Here is a 24,356-nt window from a genome sequence, read left to right on the forward strand (position 1 = left end):
TTTAGAAGAAGTTAAGGAGTGATATTATTCTGGACCAGAGGTCAGCTTTTTTTCTTTTTTTTTTTTTCTGAAAAAGGTCAAATAGAAATTGTATTTAGCTTTGGAGTCACACTGTGTCTCTTTTACAACTACTGCATGCTTCCTTGGTAACACAGAAAGAGCCATCAACAATATGTAAATGGATGAGCATGGTTGTGTTCAATAAAACTTCATTTGTAAACACTGAAAGTTCATAGAATTTTCACATGTTATGAAATAGTCTTCCTCTTTTGATTCTCTTTGAACATTTCAAAATGTAAAAGCCATTCTGTGTGTGGGGGCTGTATGAAAACAAGAGGCAGGCTGAGTTTGTTCTGTGAGTCATAGTTTGCCAAAACTCATTTTAAGCACTTGGGATAAATCAGTGAACAAAACGGACACAAAATTTTGCCCTTATTCTAGTGGAAAGAAATCCCACTGGTCTTCATGCTTCTGTTTGGAAAGAATTCAAATCTAAATGATTCTACCGTGCCAAGTTAAAATTTCAGCTTTCCATACTAAGACATAAGAAATCAAATCGTGATCCCAATAAGGTAAATAGTGACTAATTAAAACAATGAATGAGTTGCTCATTTTTTTCAAACATACTGAATATAGAACCAATTCACATAGATTGGTCATCGTTCAGGATAGGCTTTAATACCATGTATATTCTATTTAATGATTTCCAGTAAGAAAATAGAGCAGCCAGGTACACTTAACACACTGCTTTCTGAGATTGACATGCACATATCAGATAAACTAATCTAGGCATATAAATGAACATGTGAACAATTATCTTTCTAAATGTCAACCTGTAACTCCATCTGCTGTGATCAAAGGGCATGTGCTGTCTGGTCTCCTGATTTTTACGTGAATCAGCGGGACTGAGTATGTCCATAGACCCTCCCTGCCTTCTCCAAGGTGGGTACCCTCTGGAGGAGCAGTCATGCTGCCCACAGGTCTGGCTTATGGGTCTTTCTCCCCATCTAGATCAAGTATCTGGCCTTGATCCAAAGACATGAGCTCAATGTGAATTGGTATTGGTCTTAAATGTAATTGTGGTGGACGCTTAGGATTTGGTTCAGTTTAATGTGAATTGACAAAGCCAGTGGGAGATAAAAATGGAGGTAATTTTAGAGATAATTACACACACACACATACACATACACACATAACTGCTGTTTGCCAATAATAGTAGCAGCCATCACTAATTGAGCACCCACCGTGAATGAACTTGACATATTACTTACATTCGTTCTAGTCCTTTCAATCTTCTTAAATATCAGAAAATTGAGACTCAGAGAAAATAAGTAATTTGTCCAATTATCTGAATAGTGTTGAGTTGGGAGCTAGTTGTCATCCTCTGAAGAATACTCTCATTATGCGTGCGTATTGTAAATATGGCTTCTACCAAAAGCACACTCTCATTGACACCTCCCCTATCTTTGTTTCACCACAGCAGAGTAGTGATTAAAACTTTCAACTCTCTAACGCTTCTTCCAAACCACCCAACCAATGAAGAAGAATGAGAGGGCTACGGTAGAAAGCGCAGATTCTTTCCTCCTGGTCTACCATACTCAATTGTTAGTTCTGAAATCAAGGTTCTAAATAAATAATGAGATTGCTGAGATTTATCACTATGATGCTGACTTCCTAAAAACAGGTTGAGCCAGTATATTTTAAATAAATCACTAAAAATAAGAACTTTCAGTTTAACTGTGAAAAATAATTGTGAGAATTAAAAAAAAAAAAAAAACAAAGCCTTGGAGCTTGAATTTGAACCAAGAGTTTTTCCCCCTAGATTTCTGTGCACTGGAGGACTCTAGTGCTGTCGGCTTTGTTCCTTGAAGACAATGAAAAGCTATTCACGTTGGTGAAACTTACAGGTGATAAATACAACAGGTAGAAGCCAGCTTTATTAAAATGCCCATATGTTTTAAATAACATAAAATAAGATTACTCTCATTGGAAGTTTATTCTGTTTATATTTTGTTGTAAGAAAATTATTTTTTTTTAATTTTTAAAAAGTAAAAAAAAGATATAATTTTTATTGAAATACCACCAGTTACAATGTGTCGGTTTCTGGTGTACAGCACAATGTCCCAGTCATGCATATATATACGTGTATTCATTAAGAAAGTCATTTTAACAATTGCTATGCTGTAATGTTTATGCCTTCTATCATTCATTTAGAATTTCAGACAATATATTCATTGTTATGTCCCCTCCATTAACATCCAAGATAATTCATAATGCTTGAATTAGTAATAATGATTTCTCTTAAAAAAACAAAACAAACATTATCACGATATGGGCAGAAGAGTGCGTTAACCAGGGAAGGACTCTCAGTTGTGACATATAGTGAATATGTTTATTTTACTGTAAATACCAAAAGGGCTTATTTATTCACAAATAATATTTATGACAATCAGGCTAGAACAATTTGCAACATTAGAAGTAAAGCAGAAGGGTACTAGAAAAACCCTACAGTAGTTGGAAAATGAAAATAACAAATATTTGTGATAGGAAGAGAGAAAATAAATCATAGGGAAGTAAAAGAAAACAGTAAGAATCAACAGTAAAAAAATACAAGGAAATATGGGAATCAAAGACATTATTAAGGAATAAATCATCTGAAAATGAAAAAAAGAGAACAAGCAATAGTGGAGGTTGGGCAAGAAAATTCTGGAGCTTGGAGAGTAGATGTTCAATATTTGTTGGACTAAATAAGCACAGATGAAGAAGCATTCAAATCTCTACATGGTGAACATATGATTTTCAGAGTTATAGACAGAGTTCCACTATAAAAAGGGAAAAAAACCTCGTTCCTCAAAAGAAAAAAAATGTTTCAACAAGAAAAAATGGTCAGTCATGGAACCGTCACTCCTATAATTTGATTCAGTCCAAAAATTATATATTTATAATCTGAGTTAAGATGGTTCATAAATAACTCTTTGTTCTTGCGTTACATGATGCACTAGTTTCAGAAGCGTCAGAGTTCAAAGAGCACAGCCTGTTATACCAACAGGAGGAGAGGAAAATTAACTGCATTCTTCGAAAATCTTCATTTCCAGTATAACTGGAGCTGGTAGCAGACTTGAGAAATAAGGGGACCGTCACCACCTGGGGCAGCTTTGCTAAGCCCATGCCCATGACTGTGCCACACCCACAGTGGGAATCTGGGGTGATGTGTCAAGTTTACCACTAACAGAAGTTCTGCTGTGGAATAGCCCCGAATTTGTGTTGAATGTGTGTAACGGAGAACACACCAACCTCTGTGCTCCGTTCTGAGATACAGAGTTGAATAAGGTGCATTCATGACTTTATGCAGTTTACAGTATAAGGAAAAAGAGTAAATAGTTACACAAATGAATCACACTGGTAATACTAGAGGAGATTAGAAGAGTGTCATTTGCTGGGAGACGGTATAACACAGGGCAGTAACCTTGTCGGGGTAACCAGAGAATTGTTTCTCTACCGAGGAGGTTTAAGATGAATCTTGAGACATGAGGTATCCAGAGTAAGGGGTCGGGGAAGGCAGGGTCTGCAGTTGGGGGAGGCACAAGCCGAGGGAGGAGCAGGTGCATTATCACTAGACAGCAAGGAGTTTGGTACCTTCTGGAGCTGAAAGGTGTGTGTGGCTAGAGTTCATGCAGGAAGGGTCGTTCAAATCATAAGGAAGTCCTGGACCCTGCTAAGGATCAACCACTACATGGATGAATTCCAGATGGAAAAATCAGCATGTTTTTATACTTGCACTGAGTAAATGACCGATACTATATTGGAAACACTGCCATCTTTGAAATCATAAGCCTGGGTGTGTATCTTAACTCCCCTTTGGCTGAGGCTCACATCAGTAAAATGGGTTATAATTATGTTCAACTTCCTGGGGTTTTGGTAAGGATCAACTGAGAACATGAAAAAAACTCCAAAGCGAAAGTGCTATTTTAAATTAATTTTAATTTTAGAAGATACACTAAGCAGAATTGACCTGTGTACATTTTTGCCCATCAGGAAAACTCTGGACCATATTTATGATTTCCCTGATGGCCCAGAAATAGACTTCTAAGGACGTAAGAGTGAAGTCGAAGGGACCCCAAGGTGAACACAAGGGCGTCAGAGGGAAGTGGGAAAATCAGAATTTCTGATGCTCTCAGTAATTTACATGTAATTGCTCAAAGGGGAAATGATGGCCTTTTTAGGTGTAAGAGTCTTCCATTTCTTCCTTTCAGAGAGGAGAGCTCCCCCCACCTTCTTTTTAATCTCATACATTCAACGCAGGGCTTCCTTTTCTGCTGTTGGCAGAGCCTCTGGCTTGCGAGGCTGGCTCTGTGCTCCCAGAGCGCCCGCGAGCGGGTTGGTGAGTCGCACCTGGGCAGGGACCCGAGCTTCCTCCGAGCTCAGCTGGGCCACCGTATGGAGACCGGCTCACTGGAGGCTGCAGAGAAGTGAACTGAAGAATTACAGTCGGTTTCACTTCCCTGCCTTATGTGCCTTCAGGTGCCTCTGAAGACAGGCGAGGCCAGTGAAATGGAGAAGGAGGAGGAAGAGAGACAGGCCTGGGTTAGAGAAGAAAGAGTCCTTGAGAAGGTCAAGGCACTGTTGAAAAATGTGGGTGGATGGATGTGTGTGCACAGCCCCCAACAACGTGCACGTTGTTGGCTGCCAGCGGTGGCTTCTGAGATGTGTTTTTATCAGCTAAAGGCCTATTTTCGGGGGGGAGGGGAGAGGAGACGATCAACGATTCCACAGTCCAGCACTAAGTGAGGAATTATCGGGTCGGGAGGGTCAATTTTTGGCCAAAAAGACAACAGTCAGGTTTGTAAATCCTGCTTAGAACAAAGCAGCAGATGCTGTCTGGCCCTGATTTTTAGCACCCCGCAGAACCAAGCACACCAGAACATCCGGGGCAAATGGAAAGGATTGGAAGAGGGAATGGAAAACCTGTGAGTCAGACAGGGAAACTTGGAAGGAAAAACTTTAATGCTTTAAGATGCACTGTAGGACCTCAGCACTTTCTACCTCGTATGCATTAACGGGGATGTCACTGATGCTGTGAGGGATCCCAGCCAATACTGGTGTATTATAGAGGCAGAAGTGTGCGCCTCGGAGCTCGGACCAATTTGGTGGATTGGTTACTATGACAACTGTACCACTACCGTCAGTGGCAATTCCTGTAAGCTCCCTGTCAAGGTTTTCAGGAGCGTTCACTCCAAACTGACATGTGTGGGTATGAACTACAAAGTTAAGCTAGAAGATATTCTTATCTAGAGAGAGCAAATTTGGCATAAGAGGAGGTACAGATAAAAACGTTATGTTATAATGCAAACATCTTAAACAGTTGGCTCTGTTGCATAGTAACTAAGATCTAAAAGTCAGACAGATGGGAGTCAAATCCCACCTTGACCTCTTAAAAGCTGGCTCTCCTTGGTGTAATTTACCTAACTTGTGTCCAGGTTGCTCACCTATAAAATGTACATAACAACACCTCCGTCATCAGGGCAATCCTGAATGTTGGAAGAACGTATGTAAAACACTTAACATCGTGCTTGACTGTAAGTGCTTAATAACTGATAGCTTTTATTTTTATAGCAATAGTTCTGTTCATATCCAATTTGCTTTTCTGTTCACTTCTTGGGACTTCTACTTTCACACAGTGTGTTTATCCTAGAGCTGAATTCTCGCAGCCTGAGGCCCCAGGGCTGCTCTGAAAGTGACCATGTTCAGCTGACAGTGTCTGTTTTATCCCCCATTGGGAGATTGCAGAGCTTAGGCCAGCCTTGGAGTCTGAGGCATCCTCTTCATCAGTCCATGTGAGCATTTGGAAAAGTTAGAAGAGCTTTTGGGGATTCAGGTTGAACAGCTTTTTTGAGATGTAATTTGCATACAACGCAATTCATCCATTTCAGGGGTACAATCCGGTGATTTTTAGTATATTCATAGAGTATATCCATCACCCACGATTGGTTTTAAAACAGTTTTGTCGCCCCCTCCAAAAAGATCCCATGCCTATTAGCAGTCCACCCCATCCACCCCTGCCCCTTGAAGCCCGAGGCAACCACTCATCTACCTTCCGCCTCCCCAAATCCATCGATTCTCCTACCCTGGATATTTCCTATAAACAGAATCATACAATATGTGGTCTTTGGGGCTGGTTTCTTTTCTGTAGCATACATTTACAGGTTCATCCATGTTGTAGCATGTAACAGTACTCCATTCCTTTTCGTGGTGAAATAGTATGGATAAACCACACCTTATAGATCAGTTGATGGGCATTTGGGTTGTTTCCACTTTTTGCTGTTTTGAACAAGGCTGCTATGAGCATTTACGTGTAAGTTTTTGTGTGAACATATGTTTTCATTTCTCTTAGGCATGTACCTAGGAGTGGAATTACTGGGTCATATGGTATTCAGTTGACATTGAACACATTTAACCTTTTGAGGAATCACCAGATTTTTTTTTTCCAAAGCATCCTTTGGCCATTTTTAGTTGGGTTATTTATCTTTTTCTTACTGAGTTGTGAGAGTCTTTTAGGCATTTTTAGGAGGTCTTCTCATGGTTCCTAGATCACAACTGGTGCCACCTTCTGCAGGAATTGGGTGTTCTATTTGACAAAAATGAAAAGAAAATGTACGCAGATGTACAGTGGGAAATTCTGTAGATACTTTCATGTGGCACATACATCTGTAATTAAAACTCTTGGCGTTTGATGTGGCAGAGGAAAAGAGCTGTGGTTGCTTTTGATCTTGTCTGTTTTCTTCTTCGTGTGATTCTTTTGGCTGTATATTGATTGAGGCATCATATTCCTCAAGTGATCTTCTGGACTTGGGGTAGCAAATCTTTTATTCAAAGAAAAAAATATGTATGACTCCAGTAACTCAAATTGTCTTAACGACACATCAGAAATTTTTATTCAAACTACTTTTAGACAATAATTCTTTGTAGGGAAGTGAGGTAACATTCTTTGACTGCCAAAACCATGATAACTCATAAGAACCACTGCAGAAGAAGAAGAAATATGTTTAAAAAAAAAAACAACCAAAAACCCTGAAAAACAAACGCTCTCATTTGAAAGCGGATGCAAAAGTGTTCCTTCTGGGAACAGCAGGAAACAGCACTGCCCAGGATTTTCAGTCATGGCTGAGATTCAGCTGAGAGCTTCGCTACACACATCACCAAGGCAGCTTCTGACATGGAAAAGCTAAATTCATCATGAGAATAACTTGTCCGGTTTCATCTTCCCTTGCTACAGTGTCCTTGCAATTTTCCTGAGGGACCAAAAAAAAAAAAAAAAAAAAATTACTGCTCTTGACAAGAAATAACTTTTACTACCCTTGGTAGGTGAGGTTACCTGACTCACTCTTGCTTTGAGTGTGTGATGTGGAAGAATGTTCAGCAAATCATTCCCTAAGCTTAATGTTTATGCTTCTGGATGGAACAGGTTCTGTTCTGATTGCGAATCTCTTTGAACCATCAAATGCTTGCTTTCTGGTAAAAGATTCCCATGTCTATTACATAACAGAGAAGGCTCCAGGCCACCATCATAGGTCTGAGTGCCAAGTGGTCGGAAGGTTAATGTGGATTTCTTATCCGGCTATTCAGAGGGACAAAGTGTTATCCAAAGTGTGTGATGACTTTATATTTTGTAGCAGCATTACCAACAGGAAATGCTCAGGAACAGGTCTCAGGAAAGCAGATAATCGCCTAAATTTGTCACTTTGCGCATTTAATCGAAGGCAAGTACCATTTGCCTTCGGTAGAGGTCTTGGTCTCATAGAGAAGGTACCTAATTCCAGGCAGCCACTTCAGAAACCTGAGAACCCTAATAAACTTCAACTTCCACTCAGAGATTCTCACCTTCAAAATTTGGGAAGAAAGAAAGCAGGCAAAGCAAAACTGAAATAGTTCAACACCACTTCCGCGCACTCAGTGAATTCAAGATCTGTGATTTCTCCGGGGTTGGGAAGCAGCGAACAAAACCAGCAGCCAGTAGCCTAAATAAAAATCCGTTCCAGGGAAGGGGCACCCCCTGTACAGGAAGAAGCCCCTCAGGCCTTGCATCAGCCAAGTTCCAGGAAACAATAGTCTTTTTGTCCTAGAAAGAATAATCTAACCTCAGAAAGATTTTTCTGGAGAATGCATCACATTCTTTATGGCAAGGAAGCTTTAGAACCTCAGAGCATGAGAAACATTTCAAATTTCTGAAAACGCAAAGACATGTTAATGTCTACAACTTGATTAACACCGATTAGAGTCCACCACGAAAGCTTACAGGAATCACTTCTCTCCATTCGCGTGTCTGCTCTTAGCCCTCCTGGTCGCCCTCTCTCCTTTGGCACATGGTTGACCATTGACATTTACTGCATGTGGAGATGCTGGTGCGGCGCTGAGCGCCCAGCAGAGGGGGAGGTAAGGAGTCTGCCTCCCATATTTTGGATTCTCCAAAACTGTTGTGTGGTACAGTCAGGAAGATTCTTTCTCAAAGCAGTTGTGCAAGTGTGACCATCGAAGGCGCCTTCTCAAGTGTCAGTTCCCAGAAGTGAGTGTGAGACCCGCCGGCCTCTTTCTGCCGTCCGTTCCCGTCGGCTGGACGGTGCCGTTAGGGGCAACTGTTACTAGTCTGCCTGAGCTGCCGTCACAGAATAACACAGACGGGCCGGCTGACCCAGCTGGGATCTGTTTGCTCGCAGCTCTGGAAGTCTGAGATTGAGATCCAGCAGGGCTGGTTTCCGGGGAGGGCTCTCGTCCTGGTTTTCAGACAGCTGCCTGTGTCCTCGTGTGGCCTCTCCTCTGTGTACAGCAAGCTGGGGGGGGGGGGGGGCGGAGCACAGAGAGAGAGAGAAACAGAGAAGCCGGGCGAGCTTTGGTGTCTCTCCCTCTTCTTGTAAGGACACCACTTCTGTTAGATTAGGGTCCTGCCTTTATGACTTCATTTAACCTTAAGTGCCTCCTGAAATCCTCAACTCCAAATCCAGTCACACTGGGGGTTAGGCTTGGACACGCATACGAATTTGGAGGCAATGCAGTTCCGTCCATACCAAGGACCAGGAGTAAGACTCAAGGAATTATAAAGCAGGTTAGAGAAATTAGCTGAAATGTTACCTTTCAAGCAGCTCTAAACAGGCGGGCTGTTGAGCAAGTATCCAAGTCAGCGATACATTGCTAGCTCTTCCAATAATACAAACCTAGAAAAGAAAAAAAAGTGCAGATCCCCTCTCCTCGGATCCATAAAATCTTGCCTAAATCAGTAGTTCCTTTAAGAGTCAACCACAGGGCTTCGTTTGTAAAACGTATCTTCCCCAGCCCTACCCTAGAGATTCTAGGCTGGTCTGGAACGTGGGTCCAGGAACCTGCACGCTGAGCCGCATCCCAGGTGGCTTTGCTGCCGGCGGGTTTTGGACCACCCTGTGAAAATCACGAGACCAAGCAGATGCTTCTGTTTTCCAATTTGCTACCCGTCTATAGACGGTGGGAGAAAATACTGATAGCGATTTACTGGAAGGGAAGTTTGAGGAAAAGTTGTTGCAAAATTAAAAGAAATCTGATTAACTGACATGAGGGGGAAAAAGGGGAAATGAGTCTTAGGGAAAGTTATTGGAATTACAAGACTCTAGAGGATCTGTTTCCTGGTGATGAAATTTCGGTCCCCCCTGCACTGAAGTATTTTCAGAATAATTGAAGTCACACAGTATAGTGTCCACGATGCAGCTTTGGAGAATGTGGTTAATTTTCCCAGAATTATTTGCTTCTGCCTGTCAGAGATCTGATGATACGGTCAGGGATTGGCTGAGGGGTGGGTCTCAGAGGCTCCTCCAAGTGTCCTTTCCTGGGGGGACGTTGGAGGGCCTCGTGGACCCCACGGAGCCCTCGAGCTAGGGTTTACTTTAGCTCTTAGCCCCTCCAGGGTTGGTGAAGCGGCAAAGAACAGAAAGAACTGACTCCCCACAGGGAAGGGAGGAAAAGAGGAGGAGGAGAAGAGAGTCCTATTTCACCCTCCGCAGCGGGGTGTCCCTAAGCTGGATCCCACAAGCCACACCTCACTGTCTCCACAGCACACCGCCCAGGCTGCCTCGGTCCCTCACTGCTTACCTCCCCCCACATAAGGACACCCGTCATCTGTCTTAACCCTTGCATGATTTCATAACGTTATTCTTCCCCTGAAAATAAATTCTGGGCCCATTTAGAAAGTGACTCCCTTCTCTTGAAGACGGACACCTATTCGTGGCCACGAATGTCCCGAGAGAAGCCCAGAGTAGTACATTCAGTTCCTAACTAACTTTTCTCCCTGTCTCCCTGCTTGGCCACTCCTGCAGGGACTCTCTGACTGGAAACAGCCTGCCTGGCAGGAGGCAGGCTCCCGTTCCTCTGGACGAGCCCCCTACTTTCCCCACGAGAAATCTCTCCCTGGCGTTACAGGAACGGATAAAACTGGTCCCTGAGGTGGCATCTGGCCATTGCCCCACTGCCCAGCCTCCTCCTGAATGGCCGACCTTCCATTCTGGGAGTGTGATTCTGTTCAAGTATTCATTTTCCCCATTAGATCTTGAACTGTCACATTCAAGGAATTTCAGTGGGAGGTATGTTACATCCCGAACGTGGATTTTCAGTGTCATTCTGTGATCTCGTGTCTTTCTGCACTTTTTCTTGTGCAGCAGGTACCAAAATCTCCCCAGGTCAGGAAGTCACTCTTATCTCTTCAAAAAGGCAGCCAGATGGGAGAGAGAGACAAAAGAGAGAGAGAGAGACAGAGAGAAGTCTCAGTAATGAGACTGGTTCTCCAGAGGCAGCATAGTCTAATAATTAGTCTTTATTAGGGATTAAATGCAGGCTTCACTTATGAGTCCATCACTGGCATGAGAGTGATGCTGTATCTCCTTGCAGCGCGAGGCTACCCAGAGCTTGAATAGCTCCTTGGTGACAGGCTGCATGGAACCACTTCTCTCTTGAGCAAGGAGAAGGGTGTTCTCTTGTGACACAAGCATTGGCGGCCCTGCCAGCTGGTTGGGTGGCATCGGTGCTAGTGAGCAGGGAGACCCCGCATCCCACTTGCAGGCAAGGGGATTAGTCTAAAAGGTCATACTTGCCACGCAGCTCCCTCCCAGGGATGTGGGGAAGATTAAGGAGATGCTATTTCCATCGCAATGTATGCTCTTCAGAAAAAAGGCACGAAGTCCCAGGTATTGGAATTAGGAATTCTACAGGTAATCAAGCAAAGGAGATATTCAACTGCTTCTAGTTACTAAAGGAAGCTTTAATGTGGGAGGTGGGGGTGGACAGGGAAAAATGCAGTTTGTATGAAGTTGGCTGGAAGCCAGTGTCCCTCATGAAGCAAAGGACTAAGGTGGGCTGTGGAGTGCCAGGTACAATATTAAGATAGACCCCTTCTCACCCTTGAAGCTTATGGCCTAGGCCTTGGGGAGGCCCTGCATTTCATGGATTCAGATAAAGACCTTAAGGCACTTTGGTCATATTTGCCTCTGCCGTCATCAGCCAGTCTACAGGTTGGTGCCCAGAGAAATGGGGCAAAAACATGAAGTACCCCACTACATGCTGGAGGACCGGGTAACATTCTGAAATCAGTATGTGTCAGTGAGGAACTATGGAAGACCTTGGTGTGCCGCAGGGGCTGGGCTGAGAGTGAAGGATGGGAAGATGGTCCGTTACAGTTGTAACGAGCAAGGCTGCAGTCAGTGAAGATGTTGAGCTTCTTGTGGGCAAGCGTATAGGAAGTGGCAAAGTTGGACTGTGACTCAGTTTTCAGAGGTTCAGATTTTAAAATCCTCGTTTCTTCCATTTATTACAGGGTGTCCTCAACTATGGTTTACCTACCACGTGTTAGGGTGCAAGACAATTCCAGGTGGTACACAAGAAACCATTTTTTTAAATTTATTTTAATTATTAGATTACATATTACTATATTTTAACATGTATCAGAGATAAAACAATTAACCCCTGAAGCCCATGATTCATAATATAGTTGCTAGAACAGTGATTCCAATACTGCTTGCATATTAGAATCACACGTAAAGCTTACAAAGATTTTTTTTAAGAAGCACCAACACTGGGTCTCACCCTAGATCATTAACTTAAAATGTCTGAGAGGTGCCCTCACCCTAAATATTTTATCAAAGCTCTTCTAGGTGATTCTAAGGAACAGCCACTATTGGGAATGATTAGAATCGACTGAGATTAAGAATTTTTTAAGTGAGCAGTTTTAAAGAAGATATTAAGTAAATAATATAGTATGTAGCCATGGCAAAGTTCATGATGGTGCTGTGTTGTGCTAATAACTGAAATTTGGTCAACTTCTCTTGCTCATGGGTAGCTTCTGTTGTGCAAGACAAATCTGATCCCAAAGAGCAAGACGGAAAACAGAGATAGCCAGTAAAAATGATGGACGTGGTGGTGTGACAACAGCAAGACTAATGAAATATTTGGGAATGCGCAAATATAAAATCAAAGGATGAAAGACCGAGGACACTGGGGCTGCGCAGAGTGAGGGGGGAAGGTTAGACCTGGGGTTAGTCAGTAAGACTGTCTATTCTCCAATATGCCAGCCTCTCACTCTTCCATCATATGGTTCAGAAACATGGCTTTTCCTCTTTCCCTTTTGCCTTTTGACACCTGCATCACCACACCCACTGACTGGACCTTAAGACAGAGGAAGAAAATAAAATACATGGTAAGGAATCTGTAATGACATGTTCCTGGAGAGTAGGGATTGCAAATGACTTTGACTTTTTTCACCAATTTGTTCTTTTCTTCATACAGCAAGCATTTATTGAGTCCCTACTCTGTGGCACTAAGTCCTTTCCGTGTTTAAGTATACTTAAAGTTTTTCTCAGCGAGCATCATGGTCTTTACGATCTGATCTAACAAATCTTAGCATTACTTCCATTTTAAGAGAACTAAGTAATGTCCATGACTGACCAGTCGCCACACAGCCTGACTCCGGGCGAGAGGAGGAGGGGAGGCACCAGTGTCAGCAGATGAGAAGGGGAGGCATTTTTCGCACTTTTAGTCGTACCTGAGAGTCACACAGGGGCTGTGGGAGAGAGCCCCAGAGACATTTCCTCTGCGAAATGGAGGAAATAAAACCCATCCTGAGGCTCTGGAAAAGGTGCCCAAGCCCCTTTTCCTCTATTCTCTCATCTGTTAAATGGGGATAATAATACTTGCTGTTTACCTACCTCGGAGAGGCATTACCAGGTCTATTTAAAGGCCCTTCTGATGAAAGCTGCTGTGTAATTACCAAGAACAGCTATGATAAAGAAACCTAAATACAACAGCAAGTCAGCTGGAACACGTTCTCCGGAGAGTTTACTTCTCTGGAAAAATTTAAGAAAAGGGTAGCAGCTCTCTTCTGAGAACACGGGGTACCCTTCCAGCTTCCACCCTTCCAGTTTTCGAGAAAGGCTACTTGAGTTTCCTCCTGGCCACTGATTCAGGATCTTCTTCTGTTTACATTTTCCCCATTGTCTAAGAAGTTTCCGTGTGAAATTCCTCTTTCAAGTTTTTTCAGATCTAAAGTCAGAAACTCTTTCATCTCTGAAAAGAATCTCAAGCAAGGCACTTTACCATGAGAAGGAAGAGTATGATGGAGGCAGAGAGAGACAGAGAGAGAAAAGGCGGGTTCTAATGTGGGGGGTACGGGCATTTTATAGATGATAAGTAATGAGGGCGTCTTGGATAGTTTTTAAAAAGAGGACTGAAGTAATTGATCATTCATGTCAGGCTTTGCTGAAATTCATTTGCCAAAGTGTGTAAGGAGATCAGATGAGAGCAGGAGCCCACAAAGCAAGGATGCTACTATCAGGTCAGCTCGAAAGAGGACCCACCCCGCTGACTCAGGCTCCCGGCAGTGCGGCTGAAATGAAGAGACAGACCGAAGACTCCATAGGATTTGGCAGAACATTGAGTGTAGCAAGAAAATGGGAGGAGAGTTAAGATTAGCATCAAATGTGGTGACTTGGGTTTCGTATGGTTTGGGGACTTCCTTAACAGAGAAGGATGGCAGCCAAGAGTGAGTGGGGTGAATGTACGAGTGAGATCTAGACCAGTAGCACTGTATGAAGCCTAGTGGTTTTATGTTTTTGCTAAATTTGCTTATGCAGTTAATATTCTGACTGTTTTTAAATAGTGCAACCTATGGTATCTGAAAGGCTTCTAAGCAGTGAAAGAAAATGCCAAAATTCCCAAGATGGATTTGCAAATGTGTGCTCTGTAAGATTAATAACGCATAATAATAATAGTTGTCATTTATCGATTGATTACTATGGGAACTACATATATACCTTCAGTATACAAGTCAGATGTCAGCTGGTGGCTTTTCAGATCTGGTAAAGGTCCTGTAAAATTGTTACAAACCTCTCCAATCCCGTGGCCTGTGGAAATCCAAAACCCACCTTTGTATCTGTGAATCCATGGGGGTTTGCATCTTCCTGGCTCTTCCTGCCTCCCAGATCCCTGCTGTACGTCACTGCGGTACGACCAGATGGGAGATTGCCCATCCACTCACTGCCTGTATAAAATACTAAGCCGTCATAGGTTTAGCCAAGTTGGAAAGTCACAGGAAAGAGTCGTGACTTCTTCCAGCCATCTCCAGCCTCTCACCCTTCACAGCCTGGCTGTCCTGCTGTGACAGTAGTGACATTTCTGACACACGACCCACCTAGGAAAGAAGTAACTGCCGTGAGGAACAGGGAACTTATTCCTCTTGTTCGCACCACGATCTTTAGTGTTTAGAACACAATAGAAACTGGAACACAGTAGAAACTCAATTAATAATTGCTGAATGATAAATGAATTGAAACAAAGTGACTAAATCAGTAGCGGATATAAAACATTTTAAAAAGAGTCATGCATTGATGTTTAGAATATTTAACTAGAAAAAATATAGGATAGGGAAAAACCTGACTTGAAAACCTGGCTTTGTGTTTTAAAAAAAAAAATCTATGCTTGTAGCCAGCTGGAAGCTGTACAGGAACCAACAGGGCGTTGTGACAGTTAAAAGATCTTAGACATAATAAATATTAAAAATACGTCACATCACATACTGCATTTGTTATATTGTGCAGTCCTGACTTTTAAAAAAGTCACACTTTTAAAAGGGACAATGGTAGTCTAGAATACACTCAAAGGAGGTGAACAGGGTAACAAGGAGAATGGAAACTTTCTTAGAAAGGATGGAAATGTTCGACACGGAAAAGGGAAGACGTGCAGCACCCGTCTTCCAGCTCCGGAGGGGCTGTCGTGACGCGCAGACGGGCACTCGCTCTTTTTCTCGGAAAGACTCAGGCAGATTCTCAGCTCAGCATAAGGAGGAAAAGATGGATCTAACACAACTGCCCAACAACTTGCCACCATAGAGTGGATTTGAACAACTAAGGCACGTTTCAGTATAAACTTCCAAGTTGATGAGAATATTTATTTATTAAAAAAAAAAAGACTAGTGAAAGGATTTCTACGTTATGCAGAGAACTGGACCAAATCAGTGACCTCAAGTCTGGCTGTGCGTCAGAACCAACTGGAAGACTGTGAAACCTGATGGATTTTTAAGGCCTCATCCCACTGAGTCATAATCTCCTGGAATTCGGACCTAAGAATCTGTATCAAGAATCTTAATTTTTCAATCCCCGCAGATGATTTTGATGACATGCCAGGCTTGAAAATCCCTGAATTAGACTACCTCAGAGTTCTCTTCTAACTCTCTGATTTATTGATTCTTAAAGAATATTGCAGAACATTTTCTTTAATAAATAGGTGGGAATTATTTGTTATCTGTAAGACGGACTGAGCCTTTTTAAACATGGTTAGCTCCAAAGTGCCAGCAGACCCGCCGATTTCTCAAACTGGTTAAAACGCATCTTGCAATCTAGCTAATAAAAACTTTCTTTCACGTATCACAGGCAGGAAAACTTTATCTGGCCTGTTTCCCAATTATTAAGGTTCCAAATCACTGAAATATAAATAAATGAGACTTTACCGTACTTAGAACACCAGTATGATGAAAAATTTGTTTACACCAGGAGGTTTTAGGTCATCCTTCAATCATTCATCCTCGGAACCAAAGTACCTCTGCACACGAGCACACACGCACACACACGCACAGATGTGACACATGGTAAATGTTGGGCAGTTGCTGAGCTGGAACAAAGGAGACCTTCAAATCCCATCGCCTTTTTAACCTTACATTTTTCCACACAAGAATCTAGGAACTCAAAGGCATCCAAATAATATTATTAACTGATACACTCAGCTCTTGTTTAACTTTCTCTAATTATTTACCTTTTAAAGACATTACTTTGGGCCAGGTGATGCTAAGATGAGGAGGAAAAAGGAATATTTCTAAAAATATTAAGGGATTTGAAAGAACCATAATTAATTTTGGCTAAATTGGTTTCCTATGTAAAGAGCTTCTAAAACATATACTATGTTGCCATATGAAGGAACTCTTAATTATTACAATATTGTAGATTTTGCCTAATCTAAAATTAAACCTGTAAGGCTCTGCTGGAATTGTTTAGAAGAGAATAATTGAAACCCCCTTCAGCAAGTTAATTCAGATTCTTCTAATTTTACTTTCCTAGTTCACAAGGTATCGTTTTTCGTGGTGTTCTCAAATGGAAGTTCACACACATCAAATAAATGGCATGATAATCAGAGGTTTCAATATCCAATATGCATTCACTATTATCTGTCATTATTGTCATTGTCACTATTATAATTGCATGTTGTAAAAAGAACGGAAGATTTTCAACAGGAATTATTCACGTGTATTATTTTTCTAGGAGTAATTGAACAGTTGACATTGCATTTATATCAAAGTAAAATATGTGTGGGTTTTTCTCATTTGTTTTATTCTTAAGAAATAAGAAATGTAGAGTACTCTCTATTGGGTCCCTTTATTTGGATCTGGAAAGATTCACAGTTTTATGTAATGTCCAAATGTGTATTTTCTTATAACAAGACTCAAAAGATAACCAATCTAATTAAAGTGATAATTTGCTAAGAACATACAATTGTAAGATAAAAACTGGGTAGTGAAGTCCTCTTAATTACCTTGCATTTATATATATTGAGTTATAGTCATTTTACAATGTTGTGTCGAATTCCAGTGTAGAGCACAAGTTTTCAGTTAGACATGAACATCTATATTCATTGTCACGTTTTTTTTGCAGGGAGCTACCACAATATCTTGTACATATTTCCTGTGCTATACAGTATAGTCTTGTTCATCTATTCTACATACCTTGCATTTATATATATGAACCCAACAAGAATCTCAGTGAAAAATACTACTTTTTTTTTTAACTGATTAGGTTTGGCATAATGAAATAAAGCTCATATTGTATTGTCAATACTGAAGATTGATTAATAATAATTTACCTTAGATTTTATATAGAACTTTTCATTTCATTGTTTCATATGATCCTCATGACAATCCTTTGAAGATGCAGGGCAGTTATTACTAATCTTTTTAAAGATGAGAAAACGTAGGCACCACGAAGCCAAGTAATTTACCCAAAGTCTCTCTGCTGAATAGTGAAATGAGCCCAGGAATTCAGGTCACCTGGGTCTTAATCAGAATTTATGGTAAAATAAAAATTTTTTAAATAAATCTAAATTTTTAAAAGATCATAGAACAACCTAAATGTCCAACAACAGACAACTGGATAAAGAAGTTGTAATATATACATAGAAATACTACTCGGCCATAAAAAATAAAATAATGCCATTTGCAGCAACATGGGTGGACCTGGAGATCTTCATACTAAGTGAAGGAAGCCAGAAAGAGAAAGAAAAATACCGTATGATGTCACTTATATGTGGAATCTGAAAAAAAAAAAAAAAGGACACAAATGAACTTATTTACAAAACAGAAACAGATTCACAGACACAGAGAACAAACATGGTTACCAGGGTCGGGGGAGTGGGAAGGGATAAACTGGGAGTTCAGGATGTGCAGACACTAACATATATATATATACATATACAACAGATAAACAACAGGGCACCACTGTATAGCACAGGAGACATATTTAATACTTTGTAATAGCCTATAATGAAAAAGAATCTGAAAAGTGATATATGTATATAATATGTATTACTGAATCACTATGCTGTACACCAGAAATTAATGCAACATTGTAAATCAACTATACTTCAATTTTAAAAAAAAGATCATGGGCCTGGTAGAGTTAGAAGGCCTAGTTCTGAAACACTGTTCCTACCTCTTTCTTTGACTCTAGGAACTTCCTCACTTTGCTGTAGAATACTTACGATGCAGGGGTGTTTTGAGAGTCAACAGAGAAGATGATAAGAAAGCCCCTCAAATGTGTTTTGTTATTTTTATGTGGCCCTTTTTCTGTGCTAGGCTACTTCTCACATGCTTTATCCTATTTTTGGTTTCTAAGTGATTCACCTGCACAAGATAGAGTTTTAAACTTTATTTAGAATTAAATAATATTAATTCTGGGTTGGAACATTGAATAACATAAGCTTTAAAAACAAAATACCCCAAGTAAAAATGCCATAACTTGAACAAATGATGAGATAAATATGACAATGCAAAAGACTGAGAATGTTCGGTCACTAAGAAGGCGACAGGGAGGAACTCAAAGCACTGCCCCTTCACGGGACACACATGGTAGCTGAGGGGAGCTGGAATCCCCTTTACTTCCATGTAATTCTCCATCACGTTCCCTGAGGAGGCCTCGGTGGCTAGAGACTCGTCTTAGTCGATGTGGAGTCTTCCGTTGCTGCTCGGCCAGCTAGCCCTTTGAATCATGTCTTCATTGGTAGGATAGAAGGTGCTCCCATTTGCCACCTCTTCAGTGGCTTATGCACTGGTAATCTCAATCCATTCTTCGGTGACAGATGGCAGTGGCGAGCTCTCTGGGCAGAGAGGACAGGGGCTCAACATCTTCTCCTCATCTGCCGAGATGGTCCATCTAAGTAGGTGTTGACAGTCACCAATGGGATTGGTCCAGGGAAGCTGGCCTTATCAACTAATGAGACGCCCTTAACAGGCATATTTAAGCCATGCATTTCTCTCCCTTTGTTGCTCATGAAACACATTTTAAAAGCAGCATTTTTACTTAAATATTAAAACAGCGATTTAATTACATTTCTTTGGTCATACCACTAATCCACTGAGTCCTTTCCTCCGTAACTAACCATTAACATCGGTCCGTGTGCCCCACCCGCAGGCTGGCAGCACACAGATGTGTCATGTCACGTCGGTCCGGTTAGACAGGTCTGCCTCCACATGGAAACTGACAGTAGTCTGTAAAGGATATATGCGCTCCTCTTGACTTCTCTTACACTCGCCGTGTGGTTGCTGATTTGGGCTGAAACTATAGTACAGAAAACAGTGTTCTGTCAGTTCTGTAACCATGCATTTAGGGGACTGTATGGCTCATGAACTACGTATGTATTGTTTGCAAGTCAAAGAGAGGTGCTTACTGCACTGGGTTTCCTTAATCCTTCTCAGCCAACCACCCCCATCCCAGAAATCTTGAAAATATGGAGCTCTTTGCTATTGTATTCTGGTTTTCTTCCCCGACTTCTGATCTATAAGGCACATGGATTCCAAAGTTCTTTAAATTCTAAGAAGCTAAGTTTGTTTGTTTGTTTGTTTGTGACAAAATTAATACTGCCAGCGGCTAGTCCATTCAACATTCTCCAACAAGCACAGCTCCCCTGCCCATGAGTCCCAGAGTTTCTCCAGAAGGTGTTTTTCTGCTGAGGCATATGTGATGCTCTCAATGGCACCAGTGTTTCATTAAAGGAATTCTCTTGTTCCCTTCCTCCACATGGAAATGTCGTTAACTAGATTCAGTTAACTCTCCGAATGTTAGGTTCTTAACCAACAAACAGGGCTTCTCCACAAGGGCGTACTTTGCCAAGCGTCTCTGAATCAGAACGAAGGGCTGAATGTGTAATGACAGAATCAGAGCCACACTGGGCTGCGATCATATTTAAGAGGAACCCTTTTCCATTTACTGACTCTTTCCTTCAGTCATGGTTGTTTCGTTTCTTCCACCACCACCTTCAGCCTTTCAGGTAAATGAAAAGTTCAATTATACGTAAAGCGACTGTTAAATCAGCAGGCCCCCTGTGGGGGTCTGGGCCTCCCCGCCTCCCTCCAATCGCGAGTGAGCTCAATCCATTACTGTTCCCGAGGATGGAACATCCATCAGGTCGAGTGTGCCGGCCAGGGTGCATCTCGCAGCTTTTACTGCATATGAGACGTCGCAGGCCTGTTCTCAGGAACCGCCAGGCAGTCTGGGATTCACAGTCACGGTTAACAGCAGCGAATTGCCAGCTCTTGATGGGTGGGTAGTCACTCCTTTCAGTGGCTGCCCCCTGGGGGAGAAGGTAGAAAAACAGAGGGAGGGAATCAGAGTGACTTTGCACAGCTGAGCAAGTTCGTGCCGCTGGCTCAGTGGCAGGCACTGGCAGGGCTCCCCTCTGGGGAGGCTCGAAACAACCTCACGGTCTCATTTTTACCAATTGGTGGCTGCTGTGATGCCAGTGGCGCCGGGGGGGGGGGGGGGCCGGGGGAGGGGAGCCGGGAAGGGGACGAAGGCAGAAGTCTCAGCTAAATTAAACGAACCCAAAGTCCTGTTCCTACCGGCGAACCCACCCTGGTTAGCCCTGTGCTCCTAATTGTCCTAAAGTGGTGTTTGAAGTTCGCCAGGTGATTAAGGAGTTGGCTCACAAACTCTCCGCATAACCTTAATTTTTTCAAGGTTCTTTGAGTGGAGAATGGTTTATAATAATGATTTTGACTAATACGATTTTTGACATGCAACTTTAATGCTTAACCTTAGTACAACTCCGGAGCATTTCATGTGTACTCAGCTGTAAAGAGTGATGATTTAAAGGGATAATATAAGAAAAAGGTCGTTCTAGAATGAACCTCTAACAAATTGCATAAAAGGAGCTTATTATTCCTCGAGTATGGAGATATGCTGCTCTTCTGATCATTTTTCTGCTTGGTTCAAAAAAATTGTTGAGACATGAATGGGAGAAGAAACAGGAAAAAATGAAATAGAAATCTGCCAGCAAGGAACATTCTTTTTGATGGTTATGATTTTGTTGCCACTAAAAAGGCTCTACAGTAATGCGGCTCTTCATCTCCTCTTTTGTTTTGGGTGAAGGATTCGTTCTAACAAGAAGATGCTGCTGCTGGTTGGAGGGTTACCTCCTGGGCCAGACCGGCTCCCCAGCAATTTGGCTCAGTACTACGATGATGAAAAGAAGACGTGGAAAATCCTGACAAGTGAGTGTCCCTCTTTATTTACTCACCCACCTATTTATTTCAGGTTAGAGCTATCTTGATGGATTCAAAAAACATGGTGCATCAACTTAGACATTTTATTGATTGGTTTCCCTTTGGAGGTCTGTTTATGTATCGCAGAGAATTTAAAGACTAACTTAACATTGCAGAGGTGGCCGGTTTGGTAGTTGAATAGACTTAAATTAAACCTGGCCTAAAAAATCACTGAGTTCGTGTTTCTGTGTGTGCTGTGACAGTGAGGGAGGGCGACCGAGATCTTCCAAGTGGAATTCTTCAGTTACGTTGTTGCTCGTTGAAAAGCGAAAGTTTGGTTAATAGCACGGGTCAGTTTTCTCACACTGAAATGGTTGCTTACTTCACTGTCTCCGTAACTCACATACATTTTGCTTTTTAGGCATCTTTGCTTGTTCATCTTTAGTCTGTGGAACCATGTCTATAGAGAAACACCCCCTTGCGTTGCTCCACAGCTCGGATGGGCAGACTGACCCATGCATGGCCCATCCCGGCTGCATTCAATTGTGCCTGCAAACTTCCGCCCAAGATTCTTCTCTCCTCGCCTCCTTAAAGGGTGATTGTGTTTTACAGCAAACCTCTTGCCTTGGGCACTGAGGTTTGGAACTTATTGTTACATGGGTTATGGTTCCCAATCGGACGCAGTCATGGAGGCAAAAACCATCGCTTCCTGAGCGCAGCAGGCTGTGTGCGCCAGTCCCCTCGTGGGCACAGTGGCTGCACTGGTCAATAAAACTAAATTTTAACTGTCAAAATGGCCCAGAGATGTATAGATAAAATAAGAAATGAGCAATTTTGATTCATAAATCAAAGCCATATGTTGAAAATGGACAAAAGTGAAAGTCAGGTTTTCTTATGGGATATCTTTTAAGCACATATATTTTATCAGATTTATCTGATTTTTTAAAATTGTTTCCTCTCCTCTTAACTGAATGCCCTTTAAAATAATAGAAACAGGACAACAGTTTGCCCATAAAAGCAGAAGAGGAGCAAAGATATGTGAGGTGGTGCTTGAAATAATACATTCTGGAGCCGGCCTACCCCAGCGAGACCCGCAGTAGCACTGGCCAGGGACCACACTGAGAAGGCCCCCTGGACACCTTACACTGCGGGTGCAGTAACCAAGCGATGGGAAAGTCGCAGCCAGATTAAGGAGAAGGAAGAAAGGAAAAGAAGTTAGAGATGGCTTAAAATGATTTTCATCCTCTTGTTGACAAAAAAAAAAAAATACCGTTAATAGTCGTTTAAACATCTGAATGAATGACCAAGCTGAATTTTAAAGATTCATCCAAAACTCAAGCTAAAATAAAACCAAATAATCAATTTTCTGACACTTTCTCAATAGAGGAAGCCTACAGAAAATGAGACGTGGGTACCAGGAGGAGGAGAGAGGAAAAAGGGAGGACAAGAGATTCTTGATGAGAGATGACAGAGCAACAGAGGCAAAGGGACAGGGAAACACGAGACCCAAGTGATAAATGATACTCATTCACAAATCCGTCTCTTTTTCCAGATACACTCAGGCAAGGTCCAAGGTTCTACTGGCTTGAAGCCCTTCATTAAAGGCAAAAAGATTAATTCAAGCATTATGAACAATACCTAAGAAAACCTTGCTCAGAGTAGGGTGATGTTCCAATTTATTGTCCAAACTGGGACACTTTAGAGCATGAAAGGGGGATCTGTTAATTATGCTGGGACAACAGGTATGGACTGGAACATAGGGTCACTGCACTTAATGTTTTTCACGTTACCTGATTTACCTCTTTACTTAGCAGGCTGTAGTGAGAAAGCACCAGCTCGAATCAGTCAGACTTAGGTTCGAACCCACGTCTGTCTGTGACCTTGAGCAAGTCATATAAATGTCCTGCGTCATGGTTTCTTCATTCCGTCAGCATCGTTTATTTCCAAAACAAAATCGTGTTGGTGAGTCATCTAGCACACAGCGTGAACTCAGCGAACTGCCAGTGCTGTTGCTCTTGCTGTGACACCAGTACGCATGTGAGCACAGGTCCCCTCCAGCTCTCCACGCGGAGGAGAGATGAGTTGCAGCGTAACAGATACGACACGTCCACCCACGGCTTTGAAGCAGGGAGCCGATCTTCTACAGTTTTCGTGGGTTGGAGGTAGTGATCTAAACACTAAGCAGTGAAGATACGTGGGTTTCTGTTGACTCCGTTCATCAGATTTGGAATGGAAGGAAATAAAGGCATGAATGTGCAGAAAAGTTCTTATGATGGGAACCTATTCAAAGATCCTGAATCTTCTTTCCTATACTCAGGCAGGCTCCTAGCTTTGGAATAAATGTCTACTCTGCTCATACTGTTGATTTCACTGGGATTTGTACTTCAAAAAAAATGGAGTTTTATTATCTGCTGGGCTGTGACCACATGGTCCCAAGTGCAAGCATATTTTTCAGGCTTATTGGAGAAATATAGACAGTTTATCTGGATGATTTCTGCTGTTGGTTTTTATTTTTTAATTAAGACATCTTATTTGGCTGAACTGAATAAGTAAGTCAGGCAACTGGCCGATCACCACACTATTTGGGCCATCTAACAATAAATGAAGAAATGTTTCTTATTAGAGTAAGAAAATACCCAAATTCTCCTTAAATCCAATGAAACATTAGGGATTGCAGAGCTCCCCATGGTCACCTTTTTGACCCGGAAGAACTGCTCAGCCAGCTGGCAGGGAGGTGGGAATGCAGTAACTGCTCAGAAACAGCTCCTGGTGTGGGGTCTGCTTACTGGCTGAATGACCCGCTCCATAAAAACTAACAAATAAGGTAACCAGCAAAAGCTTAAAACCTGAGATTAACTAGGACCTCTGAATCTTAGAATCCTCTGGCCACTTGGCTTGAGCGAACATTCCCCCAGCCTGTCTCACAGATGTGCTCCTTGTAGAAAGATACCACCCTGCAGGCGGGACCACAGATGCCCACTTATGGGAGCCACACTCCTTACACATGTAACAAAACAAAGAATTAAAAGGGAAGTCAGTCATAATTTTCTTTAGC

At 42.0% G+C, this 24,356-nt stretch overlaps 2 protein-coding genes across 5 annotated transcripts in view; one reads left to right on the forward strand and one right to left on the reverse strand.

Annotated features, from left to right (window-relative positions):
* Window positions 1-24,356, forward strand: part of KLHL14 (kelch like family member 14) — a 180,229-nt gene that overhangs the window by 102,738 nt on the left and 53,135 nt on the right. For all 4 annotated transcript variants that reach the window (XR_012063850.1, XR_012063853.1, XR_012063852.1 and 1 more), the window contains exon 3: window positions 21,189-21,310. Coding sequence is in view for 1 of the 4 variants with exons in the window: in XM_031690320.2 (XP_031546180.1) it covers window positions 21,189-21,310 (122 nt within the window). In the remaining 3 variants the exon portion in view is untranslated. The remainder of the gene's footprint in view (window positions 1-21,188; window positions 21,311-24,356) is intronic.
* LOC140688924 (uncharacterized) overlaps window positions 1-24,356 on the reverse strand; it is a 203,904-nt gene that overhangs the window by 1,239 nt on the left and 178,309 nt on the right. The window lies entirely within an intron of this gene.

This window comes from Vicugna pacos, chromosome 24 (genome assembly GCF_048564905.1).
Source record: "Vicugna pacos chromosome 24, VicPac4, whole genome shotgun sequence".
NCBI classification, from domain to species: domain Eukaryota; kingdom Metazoa; phylum Chordata; class Mammalia; order Artiodactyla; family Camelidae; genus Vicugna; species Vicugna pacos.